This window comes from Falco cherrug, chromosome 7 (genome assembly GCF_023634085.1).
Source record: "Falco cherrug isolate bFalChe1 chromosome 7, bFalChe1.pri, whole genome shotgun sequence".
In the NCBI taxonomy this organism is placed as follows: Eukaryota; Metazoa; Chordata; class Aves; order Falconiformes; family Falconidae; genus Falco; species Falco cherrug.
In genome coordinates this window covers 61,209,873-61,228,794 of record NC_073703.1, presented here as the reverse complement: position 1 = coordinate 61,228,794, position 18,922 = coordinate 61,209,873, and the positions used below count along the sequence as shown (strand labels likewise).

The window sequence follows — 18,922 nt, the reverse complement described above, 5'->3', positions numbered from 1 at the left end:
TACAGTGCACATGGGAAATGCAAACTGTTTTCCACATGTGTGTTATACGGCCATTTAGGAACAAGACGACATAAAGGAAGCACTGGGAAGGGGTGAAGAGATTCCCAATGATGACGGGCAACAAGCGAGTATGTTTGCCTAATGTTGACTTAAACTATCAAACCAAGCCATCAAAGGAGAACAAATAAAGGCAAAAGATGAAAGAGAACAGCCATATCATATAATATAACATTAAGGCCTGATCCTCTTCTTGCTTTTGTTTGATTTATGTCACTGTGATCCATTTTCTGCAGATTTTTGGTTGTAATCACAAACATGAGAGAAAAATCACACACATATATATATATATATCTATCTAAAGCACACTACAGCAGAGTAACATCCTTAGTTCTTGGGCCACAGGAAACCATGCCCCTTTTCAAGCCAGATGATCTGTACCTGTGCCTAGGTAACCACTTTTAAAAGTAATGGGGAATGTGTAAACCATCTGTGCACTGGACCATCTGTAGGACTGATTTACACATTGAGTTTGACAACAACATTTAGCTTTTAAAAAACAGCTGAAGTCCCAGACTTAAAGAGCTTACAAACAAGTGCTTGAACCCATGCCTTCTAATAAAAAATAATTCTTTTAACACAAGAAACCCCTCAAATGTTTCAATCTTCACTGCCCCCTAGTGAGACTCTTAAAAAACGTATTTATAGAGGAGAAAGGGTCATAAAGATTGACAGTAGAGACTTCTCTTCAGAACGTATGCCTACTCTGGAAAGATAATAACTAGAACTATACTCAACAGTGTCCTCTGCACAAGGCACAACAGCTGATCATGAAACTTAGCTGAGAGATCAAATATTTAGCTCAGAGCAATGTAGGCAAGGATGCACGCACAGAGTGAAGATAAATACTTAAGAAATGGAGATACCGTGGAAATGCTGAGACTATTAAAATATTTTGCTAGTGTTTTTCAATTTAATTTTACAGGATTTTTGTTTTGTTGTTGTTGTTAGAATAGAACAACCTTTGAGAAGTAAAAGCAACTGGAAAGCCAGCCACGTAGCATTCATGATATGAACCTTTTATTTGGTGTAAAGGCACATCATGTGTTGTTACCTGAGTTGTCCTTTGAGTCCGATTCAGAGTCAGAGGTCTCTGAGGATTCTGAGGTTTTCTCTGGCAGATGAGGAAGTTGTGCAATATCCATTGGAGTATCCTTGTACTCTGGGTTGCTGAAAAGGAGACAGCAAATGCAAACACAATCGGATGATTTGCAATTTCATGGTTTTTCCCTCTTTTCATATCAAAGTTCAGGAACAAAGAACATAAATAGGAAAAATAGCAGAGCAAATGCAGAAACATACATTTTTTTTGCTCCTCAGAGCTTCACAGCAGGGATTTTATGATGGTTTATTTTAATATTGCTGTCAAATACTTACACTGACCAGGTATTAAAACTTGTTTGATTCTAGTGAAGTTTTAGAGCTATCAAAGCATTCTTACTGAAGTGGGACACCATGGTCTGCGTGATATCTAACAGTAAAGCTACGCTGTGTAATCATCCAACAACAAAATATCTTGATTTTGATCCCATTACTGTGCCTGGAAGGACAGAGAGGGTGTTTTAACTTTTCCAGTCTGTATCCCTGCCACCAGCAATGTCTATTAGAGTTATCTCAGTAACAATATTCTCTATCAACCTTGCCAGAGCCCTTTCAATACCTGTTTTTTTCAACTTTCCTGTTTTCCACACTTTAATCAAGCAGAGCATACATAAAGTTAGTAAGAAGGTGCTCAGTTAGGGCTAGAGAAAATGACCACTGCTCAAAAAAATGTGGCCACAAAATAGATAAAAAGATATTTTTTTAAACACTGCACACATGCATCCACATCACCAAGAAACCACAAGCAGCACTCTAACTATATGACAGATGCACATGTGCATGTTAAGATGCATATGTTAGGGATAAAGAACTGTCAACACACCCATTATAATCATATCTTCATCTGCTCATGTGGTGCTCACCTGTGACTTGTTAGCAATGAACATGACTGCAATGCAAAAAAGCTACACTACCAGAGAAACTGGAAAAAAACCCAACAACCAACCCCCAAACCCCACCAGCCCAAGCCTGTGCTTTTTCTTGGCTTGTACCTTTTAAAATGTGTTTCTTTCCCAAATCTGCGCAAGGGCAGGGGAACAGACACAGCTAGACATAAGTGGCATAGGAATGTTGAAAATAAACAAAGTCTTTAATCTTTTTTTGAATAGGTGAGCATTTCTACACAGTTCAAATTCCAGCCTGGTGATAGAGCAGAAAATCCGCAGCCCTGCATAGAACAATATGAGGCAGCACTGGGGGTGACTGACACACTATCACAATGACAGTGTGCTCATATTCAGCCCATTACAGTGTACTGTGAAAATTCAGAGTTCACACAGTTCACATTGAAATGCCATTCTTACGATTATCATCTTTATGGTTTTGTCCTGACAAAGTGACTTTATTCTGTTGCATCCCAAGGCAGTCCCCAAATTTGCCCCCTCCAAGCAAAAGATGTTTGAGGGCTTTCACACTGTGAATAACAAGTTACTAGAACAAGGACAGCATTAATCCTCCCTGTCACTATAATTAGTCTATCCTTTTACAGACAGCTGAATCATACTTTCTAATGCATGGAAATGTATACAGACCAGTATTCCTACTAACAGTAGCCCTAATTATGCCTTGATCTCTCATTAAAATACTATTTGGACATTTGGATCTTTTGTGGATTCCAGTACTAGGAGAAATCTAAATTAAAAATACAAATTCAGTGGAGAAGTTATTCTTTCTCTAACAGACTGGTGAAGGGAATGCAGCAGAAGAATCAAGTTCTGGGATGAGACTTGGGGAAGACCACACTGCTTTGTTTTTTTTAGCTATATTCTGTTGGTAGAGAAAATAATTTTGTGGGATGTTTGTGGATTAGGTTTACCTATTGTCTAGAAAGCAGCAAAGAGGACAGAGGCAACTGTTTGTAATTCTTATGGACCACTTTTGCAGTTAGAATATGAGCACATTTCTGGGTATTTTGAAGTCCTGTTAGGACTGGGGCAGTGAAGCTGTAGTTCCAGTTCAGAATTGGCAGGCTTAAGCTGAACTCTTGAAATGCTGCATTGTGCCTCTCTCTTGCAAAAAGACAAAAAAGTAGCAGGATAAAGATATATTCAGAAATATCTGTGCTCAATCATAGCAGGACAGAAACATCTAAGACCCAACGAACACTCCACTGCTGTGGAAGGTTTCCCACAGTATCCTCAATGTTCTCCTGCCAGGGGTTGCTTTCTCCTCTTCCACAAAAGGGGAATCAAAACTATTTCAACACGCAAGTTCAGGCAGGCATAGTCTCTTCAGGGCTTGCTGGTCTTGGCATAATAAGTCACAATCTAACCCCTAGACATCACTTTGAACTCTCATGGCATCAAAGAGAATGTAACAAAGCATGCCAAGCTACTTAAAAGGAGAACAGGCCAGAAAATGACAACTGCATTCCATGACAAACTCAAAGTTTCAAATGTATTTTTTTTTTTCTGCTCCGGAATGAAACAAAAAATCTCCCAATCTTACCGAACATTTTCACAAAACAGAATGTGTTGAAAGGTATTTTCAGATCAGAAAGGTCAGGTTTATAATTCACTGTCTCTCAGTGACTGTTGGTCTTCCCCTGAGTTCAGAAACCATTCCTTTAAAAATACTTGGGCTTTGGTAAAACAGAATTTCTCAGGGAAAAGCCTTTCATTCAAGGTATTATTACTATTTCTGTTTAAAATAGTTCTCATAATTTTAAATAGTAGTTTTAATTGCTACTTTTATTTTTAAATCCTATTTTGCGTTTTTCAGTGTGAATACTGTCTGATGATTACAGGAGCAACCTATTAGTTCAAGAATTTTCTCCTGAGAAAATTCCTCTGTCTGGAGTGAACCAGCAAACACCTTTCAGAGAGGCATTTTTGCAGCATTCCAGAAATTTGCTTCCATGCATTTTCAATAAGCAAATAAACCAGTACCCAACACTTCACACCAGATTTTACAACACAACTACTGAAAGTTGGTGTGGATAATTTTTATATTTAAGCTCAAGATGAGCAGATTTCAGGGCAGTAGAAGCATGCAATAAAATGGTAGAGGGTTTATTTGAAGATTAAGGCAGCATAATAATTTAAGAATATTCTGGTGTACCGAGACATGACAGATGTTTCAATAAACATAACCAAACAGCACTGTTTTTGAGGTGGACCACGTGAAAAGTTCTTCTTCCTAACTTTTTCCAGTAGGCAATTGTTTTTTCCCTAAAACCCTCACTGAGACAAGCAACAGAGACAGTAGTTCAAGTGAGAGAAGCGATTGGAAGACCTACCTAAGAAGGTAATTGACCCAGATGATATTCTTCTCACTTGCATTCTTGGCATTGACAGCTATGGTTGCACTAGACTGTATCCAGATATAACCTCCGTTCTTCTGCATCCAGCGGTAATATTTTGTTACACATTGACCCTTATTCAGCACTGGCAAAAAAACAAACAAACAAAAACCCCAAATGAAACAGAAGCAACATACAGTGCATGTTAGAACTGGGGTAAAATGATCTTCATTGTACAACATGCCACAATTATAAGCAGAAGATACTTGGCTTCCTTTAGGTTTAATGCAGCATGCCAGTGAGATGAGAAACAGGATCTGAAGTTCAGCATAACTAGCTGTACTCTTTACAAGTTTTAAAAGTATAATTTTAATCTGGGTTTGGAAACTCTAGCGGAAGAAGAAAAGTAAAAAGAACTACAAATGTCTTTCGTTCACAGAATACTTATTGCTGTGTGGACAGTTTCAATGCACTCAATGTCAAACTGTAAAAAAAAAAAAAGGAAAAAAAAAAAGGCAAATTTATATGTGATTTATTCATAGCTCCTAGGTAGACCTCTTTGAGATTCTGGATATTTGAAAGGTTTGGGAAGATACTCTACCCCTGCTGCTTTGATCATTTCTCCTTATTGCAGGCGATATCAACCACTGAACTTATACATCTGTTTCTTTGATCTTGTCAAACAGAATTTACAGCTCTCAGATGAACCAAATCTCCACCGGTCAGTGGGGGGAAAGTCTTGGGAGAATTTACTTTCTACCAGAGCAAAGTAAATCCACCAACAGACTAAGAAAGAGGCCTAAGGGAGGCACAGAATGGCTTGGTTAGAGCCAAAGAGGCTCTCTCCAATGTCTGAAATACGCTAGGAAAGAAAACAGAGGAACAAGTAAAAGCAATCAGTAATGTGAAACAGTGTTATTAAATGCTCACAGCGAGAAGGCTTAAAAATACAGATGTTTAAAGTAATACTCCAGCCAAAATATTTGCAAGTTGAAACGGATTTGTTTTGTATCTGATACTTAAGTGTCAGGAGAAGGGGATGAAATGCAAATCTTTCAGTGGAAGGGAGCAGCATGGTTTTAAAGAAAACCTGAACTATACTAAATCTGGGTACTATTGCTACTGGAGCACTTCCTGTCCTCGGCTTTTCCCCTAACGCCAGCCAGCTCTGTGCGCTAGAGGGCAGTGTGCATTCACAGACAGCGCCCGCTTTTGTCATGTCCTTGTCTCCGTCTGCTAAAATGAAAAACCTCTAACTGCTGTAATAAATTTGGCTAAATTAGCTGCTAAATGGTTATCTCAAGTAATATGTATTTGCATTAATCATCTTGCTCTAAACCAGAACAAGCCAGAGTCCTAAAGACGTAGTAAATTCATATTGTCCATTTAATTACGGCTAATAAGTGCTTCATATACAATAGTTTCATGAAGTACATTTTCATTTTCTTTTGTAGAGGGAAAAGAAAAAAGTCACTTTGGAAAAGAATAAGTATTTAAGGCAGTTAAAGTTCCTACCATAAATGTGACAAATGACACTTTGGAGCTTTCAAGTTAACCAAATGTCTATACCCCTAATTATACATATGAATGTATCTATATCCAAGTCAGTGTACAACAGATACCTAAAGAAAAAGATATTTACAAAGACAGACATACAAACACAGACTCCTTCTTACCTTGGAGGAAACTCCAAATCCCCACTCTAATTTTTCAATTGCTGAATTAAAAAAGCATGTAAAAAAGTGCAATGTAAAGTAAACGTAAAGTGCAAGGTAGGTTCAGCTGTAATAAGAACAAGTATTTGTGATCTGGGTCCTGTTGTTTTTCAGTTAACTAGGTTTGTTTCTAGCAGAGATCCATAAGTTTCCCTAAATTTTTACTTTCGTATTCCAGGCTTTAGATATCCTACTATGATAATTCATTGGCTTCAAAACCTCATTATACCGCAGAATAAAGATAAACGATGCACAACTGACTACCCAGCATTTCTGTCAAACCAGTGCTGTATGCCACTTTAGAAAACAATCTCACATAAATTAGCCCAAGTTTATCAGTTCTGAAGAATAAGGGAAGAAAAGTACTGCTGTAAGTTTTGATTATGGTAGACTTTTTCATTTCAGTAAAATAGGACATTCAAAATACTCTGCTTACAGCTGACAGTAAAACTGATACATCTGGAATTTAGGATTGATGTTGCCTCCTTTCTGGAAACTGGAACACCCACAGGTGTGTGCAGAAACTAGCAAAATCTACACTTCTATCGACTAATGATGATGTTGCCTTCTTTATAACAGGTTTTTTTCCTGAGGAGTTTAACGTACCATGCAAATACCAAAGGATGAATCCTCACAGCTGCCCACATGCACATTTGAAAGTCAAGGTACCAGATGAGTCACTAGCCAGCGACTGAAGAGCACACTGCAATTCTGCATAGTCATAGCTAAGAGAACCCAGATCCTCCAGCTCTTTCAGTCCATTTCATCCTAGACAAGTCCTTCCTCTTTCAGTGCCTTTATACTGGTTGTTGCACCACTGGAAAAGCCTATGTCTTAAGCTGAACAGAGCATTCATTTCAGAACTATGAAAAAAGGGGGAAATTAAAACCTTATAAGTTTCTTCTAAAGGAAAAAGGTGCTTGTTTTTTCATGAAAGAGAATTCAGTGCATCAGAGTTGCATCAAACCATCTACAGTCAGAGTTCAGGCTCCCAAATTACTATACATCCAAAGAGTGTCTGAAATACTGTCTTGAAAATGAGCTTTCCATGAAGTTCGTCTACCTGCAAATTTCCACTGTCTATTTGGCCAGCTCAGATATATTACCGCATACACAGGATTTTCCTTCCTGCATTTGTCTAAAGCGCATTTCATATGAGAGATTTGTGGACCACGCTCTGAAGGAAGTTCCACGATTCAATATAAAAATTCTATCTGTAAAGAGATTCTCTGGCAGGCCAGTTGTGCTGTACTGCTAAATCTGGTTCTTACTTCCTTTGAGAGTTCCCTAGGTACCCCCAAGGCAGTTCTGAAAGCTCATACTGTAGCTTGGGAAGAAATTTCTCAATGTGATGAAAGAGAAAGAATGAGAAAATTTTGAAATATTTTCTAATTTACAGTATTTTTTAACTGTTGGCATTGCCAAGCTGAAACTTAGAAATTCGATGAGAATTTTGAGAAAACAAGCCACTAGAAGGACACATCAGGAAGAGAAATCTATCTGGTTTATTGATAACCTAGTGTTATTGAGTAAAGCCCAGTTTCATTTCGAGGATCTTCACTTTGCAGGTACAATAAGTCCATAATAAAGTTACTGATTTTGGGAAGAAATGAAAGTAAATAATTTGTCCATTCTAAGCTTTGCTTGTGAAGTTATGTTTTGTTACTAGCAACAGACCATGCACGTCAGCTTAGCATAAACTTCTGAAAAGTAACGTCATGTAGACCATGTCCTGAACTTATTCAGACTGTATTTAAGGCAAATCCCTTACTAAGAATCAGGGTTCAGCTCTGTATTTTTGTACACTGAGAAATGCAGAGAGTTTTAAATTTCTATTGTGTTATACATGGAGTATCCAGTCTGACAGGCAATGCAGCACAGGGAAAGGTCAGACTCGTGACCACATCAGTGGGATGGCTTGTGTGACTGAAATTACATGGGATTATGCAGGATTGGGTCATATAATTACATACACACACACACACACGTACATATATATATAAATAAAAATCTATCTATCTATATAAACTCTTCAATTGATGTGAATAATTGAGTTTTAAATGTTTTAAAACTGGTGACCTTTATGTTAGCTACACAGATATATTCCCTAAAATGGTGGATGCCAAACTTCACTAAAATTTGCTGAAACATTACCTAGTTACTAAATTTGAAATCCACGATTAGCATGCAAGAAATGTACAGCATGTCATGCTAAGAATTAAAAAAAATCTCACTTATTTCTCAAAGTATGAATATATTGCTATGTATACAGTTCCCAACAGAGGGATTTCAGTTTTCCTTGGTAGCTTTGCGCACAGCAATATTCTTGTAGCAGTGGAGTGAAGGAGGGGGGAGAAGAAGAAACAGTCAGTGTTCTTTGCAGGAACCTATTTCTGTTAGAAAATCAAAATAAATCAGTACAAGTTTGTCTTCAGAAATATGGTTACAAAAAGAAAAAGAACAGAGTTTCTTCCTGTAAGGCTGTTCTGAGAAATCAAAGCCAAAGCTTCTAAATAGTGAGTTGTGTTTTAAAAGAAGGAAGTAGCTTAATTCAGTTTGAAGAGGAGATGAAGAAATTGTGTATCAAAAGCAGTCTTTTAGCAAAGTCTCTTACAAAAGGACATTTTACTCATGTGCATATGCATTTAAAAGCTACACTATATTGCGTATTCAGGTAAGTATTGAGTAAATAGGAAATGATGAGATCATCTTACATATTCACACAGCTTCACAAAGAGGCTCTTTATAATTGGTGAAAATATTGAGGTTACATCTGCTGTGCTATTCACCCTTCTCCTTGAAATACCTTTATCAATGACTGGATAGTATTGATACTAAATTCCCCTTGTGATAAACTTATAAGAATATTTTTAATTTACTGCATGAGGATGAAAATGCCATACTTAATACCATAGTCAGATACTTAGCTGCAGCCACAAGTACTCTTTCTACATTCACAAAACTGGCAGACGAAACATGAAAAGGAATACTGACTCTTTAATCTCCACTTCTCCACCTAAGGCCCAAGGCAAGCTGACAGGGTAACTTCGTTCTGGAAACAGAGGGTTTTTTTTTTTTTTTATTTTTTTAATTCTGGATTACTTTTTCTTCTGCTTTTGAAAACTGTGGGCTATGGGGGAATGAACCTGGCATAGACTTAAAACAAGAACAAGTTTCTTTATACGAAAAGTTACAGTCCTTGATGCTTACAGGAAGGTCATTTTCAAAACCCACAGGAAAAATAGCATCACAGCCAGAAAGAGTGCATTAAGTGCCTTATTTGCTTGTAACAGAGACAGTTTTTCATTTATAACAGCTCCGAGGATCAAGCGAGGCTTTGATGTTGGAAGGACTTTTCTATAGATTTTGCAATTAGTGAATTAGAAGTTTTAAATAGCAGGTATCCACAAATCGGATTTTAGCAATGAAAAATAATACTGAGCCATATTTAGGAATGTTAAATGATGTTTGTTACTTAAACAGAATAAGGAGCTAGATGGTAGGAGACTTGTAGAAATTTGATGAGCAAACGTGTGCCATCTATATCATTCTCCACAAACACTTCGATTTTGGATCTGCTACACAGGGTGAGGTGAGGATGAGGGGGATGTAAGCCAGGACAGTGTGCAAATGCATTCTCTATCCACCAGGCCAAAAGTGTGGCTTCCACAGCCGATTACTTGGGGAAGAATGCCACCTGCACATCACAAAAGTCCCCTTGGGTCACATCACTCTACCTCCCCTCACTGCACACAGTTGCTTACCAGCCCTGTGTGACCCACCGTATCTCAGAGTTCTCTTAAGAAAAACAGAAAGGTGATAACTGTTTAGAAGAATATTGGTTCTGTGAGGCTTTAGAAAGCTGCATGTTGGTCACACCATATGACAGGAGAAAGCCCTGAGTGCTCACAGAGAACATTTTTTCTGTGTTTGGGTAAATGCAGTGTATTGTGTCAATAACACTGGCTGAAACTTGGCTGGTAGCACGATACGAAGATTAGACAGTAGTAATTGCTGGCTTTATTTAAGTTTATTTAATCAATCTTTTCCAAAAATCAAGCAGTAAATAGCAGGTCAGATTCATGAAAGAAAACTGGTACCCCACGGGTATCCAGACTCCTACCTAACTTCTTCATTCTCTTGGAACAATTCTTTTAAGCATATACGGTCATTCTGAAAATGCTAAACATGGGAACTGATTCATTGCTTACTTCTGCAATATGGAATACTGTTTAGTCTTCCAGTGTGAGGATGTTACATACATAAATACCTGACAAATGAGGCAAAAAATAAGTATCAACAACCTTCCGGGGATGGGGTGGGGTGGGGGGCAGCAGGGAAAGCCTTAATCAACCATTTAGAAAAAACTGGAAAGCTTTACAAACTAAGCAATATTTTTCTTGCCTCACTTTGCTGAAAAGCAAATGTTAAAAGTGGTCTGAATCAAACTGTAAAAAAAATGTGGATTCATATTAGGATCGAAGTTTGTAGCTCAACGTCATCACTTGCCAAATACAGTGATAAGTGTCTTGCATGCTATGTGTCCATCTAGGGAAGAGAAGTAACTAAATAGTGAAAATAGTTTGGAAAAACATTTATGGATTTTGTAACCTATCCTAACTCCCGAACAGCGGTACTCCAGCCTTCTGATAATTCCTAGCCTCTGCTAGAGATTCTGCCTTCATTTCATTCCATATTAACTCAGATAAGGACCAGGAAGATGTTTTGTTTAAAATCAGCACTATGTTATCAGTTTACATGACATCAGTTCACAGCAGCAGTGCAAAATTATTAAAACCCAGCAAAGTCAGAAAACTAATTATTTCCAGCATTAAGCACAAATCGCCACCTTCTACTTGAACAGACACATTTTTTTTCTTCCCCTCTCCCTTTCATGGTGGTTATAACACACCATTTGCCTGTAGTCCACCATTTAAAATTATAATTTTATAATTATGCTTACCATTAACTTAAGAATATATAATTCTAGGTAAGATATTTTAACACAGCATGTAGGTATTGATCAAATATAATGGCAAAATTGTAATATAGCATCTAGTGATACATTGCATTCAATCTTCCATGCATGCTGTAAGCTTCCGTATCAGAAAATATTTCTTTTGTTTCTATAGACAAAAATGATGTAGATAAACTAAATAAGTGTAATGAAAAACTGCGCTGAAAAATGAACACTAGATTTGCCTACCTAGGATTCTCTAGGTTTTCTTCTCTCTTTCTTAACTTTCTTTTCCCTCAAGATTTGCCTGTCTCCCCATGACTTCTAAAACTTCAATCCTGCCATAAAGTGATTTCCTTCTGCTAATATTGAAACGGTCGTTTAGAAACCGAAGCCCGCTTTGAACACCAACTTCAGACAGAACTTCCATTATCATTAATGAACTCACTCTGTTCAAACTGGAGGGGAAAATGAAATCCCAGATCCAAATTTTGCCCTCAGCTACTAAAACGCAACATCAGAGGAGAAATTTGGCCCTGCTTGCTCAAGAAACTTAAATCTGTCCTCCATGTCTCCACTAACATTAGTGTCCATCATATGACAACCTATGTAAGATTAATGGCTTTAGAACATAACCCTTTCCATACCAAATGTATTAGCAGACTATACACAACTATATCTCCTACAAATAGGAAAAGGGACAGAAGTTTCACAGAAGCAGATTGGCAGCAATATTAATTTTCTTTTTGATTTTCATAGGGACTGGATCTCTGTAAACATGCTTTCATTTCTGGGATGAGTCCCTGTTTGTGTGCTTGGACCAAGTGAAAGGAGTGATTTTTCTCAGCCTAGTCCCTTGAGGAAATGGATCCACAGCACAGTGTCATGGGGGCATGCCAGACCCTTCTAACCACCAAAAGTTTCATCACAATCTCACACTTGGCAGTAAGTGACATTAGACATATTTAAAGCATATTGTCCCTTTATGCAGGTGCCTTGTAAAAAGAAAAGAAAAGGAAACAAAACAAAACTTTTTCACCTTTCTCCATAAGCCTTAGAAAGATAGCTTCACACTAACCAAAGAAAATTCCTTGTAAAATAAAAACAAAAGGACTTCTGAATTGTCACAACACTATCCAAACTAGCCGGCTGCAGCAAGGCTTTTACCATCCCACACCAGGTTAACTTCAATAAGGAGCTCCCACACCTTGCCCCAGCACAGCCACCAATTCCCCACAAGGTTTCAAAAGTGCATCTACTGTTCGTGCTGTTTCTCTGTCCTCTTCATGTCAGTCCACCCACTTCTTGCCTCTGCTGCATCTGGATTCTTCCATCTCTGGGCTCCTCTTCCATCCAGCCTCTCCTCATCTGGGCCTCCTGCTTCTCCTGGGACCTCTCTTTTCTCTCGTACATCCAGGGCATGCACTCTCTCTCTCTCTCTCTCCTCCCTCTGCTTCTTCCATGTCTCTCTTCATCCAATGCTCCTCTTCATACAGTCCTTCTCTTCCATACTCCTTGGAGCTATTTATCTACTTAGCAGGAACAGCCACAGCAGCACATTATCCATGTCAGCCAACCCACCGCCCCTGAAGCCAGCCCACAGCTGTATATTATCAATGTTAATTAACCCAGCTTCATTCCTCTATAATTCCTCTACACTGAACAAGTAAACATCTTATGAACTCAGAACCAATACCTCGCAGTCCATGGATGTTGGGTAAAAGGCTTCAGATGTTTGCCAGGGCATTTCAAAAGCCCACTGAGCCAAAGACCCGAACACCAGCCCACTCGATATGTAATCAGACATCAAAACCAACACTGACCTGCCACTGGCCACATCACTCTCAGATGGCAAAGCCACAAGTGATTTATGTAGGTACTTTCAAATGAGTGCTAATAAGACTATTGCCACACTGTCATATGTTTGATACATGCTACAATTTTACTGCTACTATTTTCATACCCTTCCAGCTTTGAAAACTGTCTCCCTCAGAGACACAAGGTCAACAGTTCAGATGTTCAAAAATTAAAAGAAGAGAAAAACCCCCAGTAGCACTAACGTTTCTAAAACTCTGGAAAGATCTGCAACCATTTCTTCATACCTTCACATAGTGACATTTTAGGATGGAGTATTTCACAGTGTAGTAAGATACAAAAAAAATCTTTAATCTGTCCTTGGATTTTCAGTGGAGCAACACTCTTTCTGACTTAGACTACAAGGTGATGAACACTTTTGGTCTCAGTAATCTTGGAGCAAACATCAGCAATGAAGGTAAAAAGATACGTGGCTGAAGTACTTTTTCCCTTTAAAATGGCATACATTTACATTATGTAGCAAAAGTCACCATGGAAATACTTTAGTGAAGGTGAAGCTGCTGGAGGTGCACAGCAAAACCTTTTATTCCCATGGCTTTGCAATTTATCATATGCTTCTGTAATCTATCACAAGAATAATATCAAAGCATAAATTCATCTTTGGGTTGGAAATTTTGAGCACAAAGAGACTAAAAAAAATAAAGAAAATTATTAATGGAGTAACTGGGAAACCAGAGGTTCCCAGCAATAGTCAAAGCTCAATCTTCACTCTATAGCCCCTTAATGTAGTAGCTGTAATTACGCAGCTGGCACTACATGCATTTTTAATATAAAAGTAGAAGAGTTTAGGTGTAAATTTCAACTGACTTTGAGCTCTGGAAGACTTACAATGGAGAGCCTACAAACTGAAATGGGAACATACTAATCAGTATTGCATTACATTTAATTTGAAGATGAAATAGCATCAGGAATTAAAGGGTCATTGATGCAAACTATATCTGAGGCATCTTGCAAAATAGCTGTATATTGCTTATCTACAGAAGGCAAAACTCTGCAATTAGGTTCTGCAGCTAATGACTTAAATAGCTTAGACGTTTAGTTTTGTAGAGTTTTCTGGTTTGTTTACTATCCAAAAGATCTGATGCTTCTGATAAACTGTTTTATATACTATACGTACAGAAAACATTTGTCCAATAGTATACAATTTGTATGTGAAAATCTTAGCCACAAAATATCATGAAGATTAGATTTTTTGGGGGATTTAAAATGATATCTGAATATTTATATAGGTAATTAGAATACCAAATATTACAATAGTAACAACTGCCCACAAACAGAAATGTAAGCAGCGGTATACATTCTCATCTTTCAAGGAACGAACCAATCACGAGTTAATAGTATATTGTGGAGAAAACAAGGGTGCATGGTGTACATAATTGCCTATAGCAGTGTTTCCCCCTTTCTTCTAAAGTAACGAGCTTTGGTCAGAGAACAGACAAAGAAATTAAGCTAGACAGACCAGCATCTCTTATAACCCAAAGCACCATTTGCAGAAGCAAACACATCTGCAGGAGTTCAGAGCATGGCTAAAAGACAAGAATCATACACACTCTTGGTTGGGTGCACATCTCTTAGGATTCATTAGGACTGAAAAACAAACACTGGGCACAGGCTAAAGTCAAAGTTCTTGCTCCTTTTTTTCCTTGTATGAATAAAAAAAATACGTTTTTTTATAAGCTCCAACTTCTACTTTCTTATCTCCTGATCACTCATCTTGCTCTACCACCACTATCTCCAGTCGAAAGGGACACAAGAATGCCAGTCTCCAATGAAGAAATCTTTGCTGGCCCATATTATGGATAGAAAGGAAGATTGTGCAGGTGGTCAGACCAACACTTCTGCAATACTTTGTAAACAAGATATACTAGACTGTCATCAGGATGCCAGGCAGGCTTGGTTTAAGAATTAGCTAAACACCAGACATTCTATCAGCCTAATTTAGAATCAATCTTGCTTTTTAGTGATGATAATAAACTTGTACAAACATGAGATTCATTTGTATATTTTAGCATTTTACTTCAGTCCCAGAATGCAAAACCTGGCATTGGAATCAGTTTGATTTTTTTGGTGATTGAAGATATTAAGCACTACAAGAGCATTGAAATTTCGATCTGATTAGGATAAAAATTCCTCAGGATCAAAACACTTCTTTTTTTCCCCCTACAGTTTTACTAATTGTGTGCTACTTGACATTGCAGAGTTATTCCACAGCATGATAGCAAAATATGTGAAGTGTATTTTACTGTTAGAAATTATCAACTCATTCTATTTGTTTTTCATGTGTTTGAGGTTATTAAGAGAATAAAAAATTATAACTGATGTGCATAAGTTAAAAGGGTTAGTTCAACTACAGTTGGTAGGCTAAACCACTAAGCAATATTTTGTACAGCAATAGAATTTTTCTACTGAACATACATAAAAGAAATCATGAATATATAACTGATTTAAAAGCAGACTGAGGGGGTAATATCCCTTGAAAAATAGGGGAGCCGTGAAAAAGGTGAATGTGGAATAGTTTATTTTCAGAAAGACTGGATTATTCTAACCACTGGAAACCAGATAAAGTAGATCAGAGGGAGTGCTACCAAACATACTCATCAGAGACCTTTGCTTTATGGGAAATGAACTGCCCTGGCTCACTGTTCCTGAGGAATTGTATTTCTTATAGCTGTAAATCAAATCCTGAAGAAACAGGATGATATTTTCGAAGCAATAGCTGAGGACAACAAGTATCTTTTTTTGTCAGTGTCAGGTTTCTGAATTTAGACCTCAATTAGGATTCCAAAATGAAAAGGCACATATTATATACCAATATATACTTGTGACAGTGTAACAACCAATATATTAATTTTCAAATGGTGGCATGTTCTATATTTGTCCAAAAGTATATTCACGGTCACCTTCAGAGGTCTTGACTTTGATCCTTCCTTGCTGCTTTCTTAATGACCTTCATTGAACATTAAGATCAAGTACTTGATGTTCAATGAAGATCGTAATTTTTTTTCGATTAAATGGAAGTTGTATACCTCTACAGCATACAACATCCATTCACTCTTACCAAGAAATGTACTTCTTAAATCAAAAAGGGACTTTATAGACCTTTGTGTGATAACAATATCAACCAAAGAGAAGCACATATGCATAGCATCGTACTCCAGAGAGCAGTGAGTGTCAATTGCTGAGCATTATGGACAGTGCTAGGACCTGACACAACAGGAATTTTATTAATCTGCTGGCTTTAAGACCAGGGATGATTTTTTGTCTTTGGAACAAGGGCAGTTCTACCCATGCAGGGACTCATGCCTTGGTGAAAGTGCAAGAACTGTCCTATGCTTGACATGCAGTGCAGCCCTGCAATGTTTCTATGCAGACCTAAGTAGAAAAAAAGGATCCGTTCACCTCCTCATTCTTACAAATGGTAAAGTAGAACAGGGGGCAGGAGGGGTCTTTCTAGGGTGTTCTAGATGTGTTACTATGAAATGTAAAACATTCAGCTTCAACTCTTTCATGCCACATATCCTAATGAAGAGCTCTGTTACACAGAGCTAGGATTAGCTACTGTATCTGAGCCAATGTACAGCTAGACCTGAAAATTTTGAGGGCTCGGATTCAAACTCAGGTTGTTGTATCTTAGCCAGTGCCGTGTGTCAGCTAAGCCAGCAGCTGAGCCATGATGCTGGATGGGGTACAGGCTGTTAGACTAGAGAACATTTTTACTATAATTTCTGAGAGACTTGATTTATGATAAATGATATCTGACTGGATTTTACCAGCAATTTGTTCAATAAACACAGCAAAGGTGAACAAACAAGAAGTTTCCCAAACTTCTGAAACCATGAAGCATTATAAAATGGGAAACAGCTTGATAAGGTAGAATTGTAACACCGAACAATTGGCTGGGAGATTTGTGAAAAAGCATGATGTTTGAAAGCTTGAATGAAACAAGATAGAAACAATATCCCTAAACATTTTATTTCTGTTTGAAAAAACCTGACACTTCAATAATTTGTGGGATCACTACCATGTATTATTGTTGCAAAAAAATGCAGGCATATGAAGAGTTAGAGTATCAATGTTGTTTTATTAATCCACAAGGGCATCAAGCTATAACTAACATAAATTTCTAAGTAGAAATCTGATCCTAATGGAATTTTTGCTATTTTCTTCACTGGGGTCAGAATTTTACTCCATATAAATTTGCTTTTTTAGGGCATAATCCCCATGTCCATTGAAGCCAATGAAAGCTGTTCCATTGACCGTACCTGACCTTTCGTTAGGGCAGCAGTTCCCTTACAAAAGATTGTTGTCACTGCTATAGTCCTGCAGACCTTCTTCACCATTATACTTGTAATGGTCACATTCCTGAAACTGCTTTTGTCTTCTTTTATCTGAGATAGCATTAACAAGGCCTGTTTTTCAAAGTTTCTAATGGGCTGCTATGATCTGAAGCCATCAACAGCCCTCTTGATTTTTTCTGTGTGATTTTGTGCAACATTTTCTTCTTTGCTTGTTTTCCCCTTTGATGTCTTTGAATAACCTGGATGAGAAGGCAGGATGTACTGGTCTTACTTTTCCCATTTTTGTCTGATATGTTGTCAGTGACTAGGCAGAGTAGCAGTTTTATTTGTGTTTCTTTTTACCCTTAGATCTACCACTACAATTTAGGATTTTTCTTGTTCTAATCTTTAAAAATTATTTTCTTTCCTGTAAAAATCAATCAAGATTTTTAGCTGCATTCTGCAGTCCTTCATCAAAAACAACCCTTTCAGTTTGCTGCTTTCTCAAGTCCTGCTTCTACTTTTAAATAGGGCTTTCTAACTATTATACTAACTTCCACTTCCTCTTCAAAAAATTGCATTTTTTTTTTTTAAATTGTAATCTTAAGAAATTATTTCCTGTGTTGTACTGGCAAATCTGCATTGTTTATTTTGGGGAACTGCAGTTCTGCTTGGTTTTACCTTCCACAGCCAGTGCCTGCAAGTTCCTGAATTTTATTTTTAATTTTATTTTAACTAAACAAGAAGCATTTTCTCTTTATAGTTTGGTTTGAACTTGATTTTCTAGGATGGACAAGTTGCTATGAAGTGTCTTGGCATTTTGCAATTTCTTTCTCTTGGTTTTTCTAAATGTTGGAAAAGTTGAGTATCTCTCTAGGCAAAGATATGAATCACTTCAGCTTCTGCAGGACTTTACAATGGGCAGGTATACTTCCTGAGCTATTCCCAAGTTTAATTTGAACTTGAAGGCCTTTCATCCAGAGCATGAGTTTGAACAACATGAAAAGACAAATGCAAAGTCCTGTACCTGGGATGGACTGCAATGGTACAGACTGGGGACTGGCTGGGTGGGTTGTGGCTTTGTGGAAAAGGACCCGGGGGTTCTGGTGGACAGTATGCTAAGCATGAATCAGCCGTGTGCTCTATGGGCTGTACTAAAATGTATGGAATGGAATCCCACTGTGCTGGAAGCTGCTAATGGGAGAAGGTCCCTGTCTTTATAAAGCTTGCAATCCAATCAGCTAAACTGGACATACAGTGAGAGCAGGAACACGGTAAGGTGAAGTGACTTTCTAGAAGTCATTCCTGTCTCCAGGGTCTCCTGAGTCCTAGTCCAGTCCTCACACACTGGACCACACTGCACTCACACTGTCTGCATAGGTCTCTAAGTTTTCTGAAGATGAATGTTTCATAAAGCATATTCTATTTCAGAGAGAAGTGGTCATTCAGAAGATTAAGGTCTTTTTCAAATGGGATGTTCATCTCTGCCAGGTGGTATGTTAAGTCTGAGTCATAAATATCTTTTATTTCCTCAGTCAGATAGTGCAGTGGAAGTGCAACTTGTCATTTTTGACTTCCAGTTTCAAAAGCACCATGTAAGTTTCTGAATTTGTTCCTTCATTTCTGAGCAACTGACATATTCTCCTGGATATTAAACGCTCAAAATGTAAATGATGCAAAATTACTTTGTTTATCATTT

General features: G+C 37.7%; 1 protein-coding gene across 1 annotated transcript in view; it reads right to left on the bottom strand.

The window, feature by feature from the left end:
* LOC102052852 (neuronal PAS domain-containing protein 3) overlaps positions 1–18,922 on the bottom strand; it is a 613,283-nt gene that overhangs the window by 5,962 nt on the left and 588,399 nt on the right. The window contains exons 9-10 of the mRNA XM_055717189.1: positions 4,397–4,544; positions 1,112–1,227 (exon numbers count right to left, since the gene is read on the bottom strand). Of these exons, the coding sequence (XP_055573164.1) occupies positions 1,112–1,227; positions 4,397–4,544 (264 nt within the window). The remainder of the gene's footprint in view (positions 1–1,111; positions 1,228–4,396; positions 4,545–18,922) is intronic.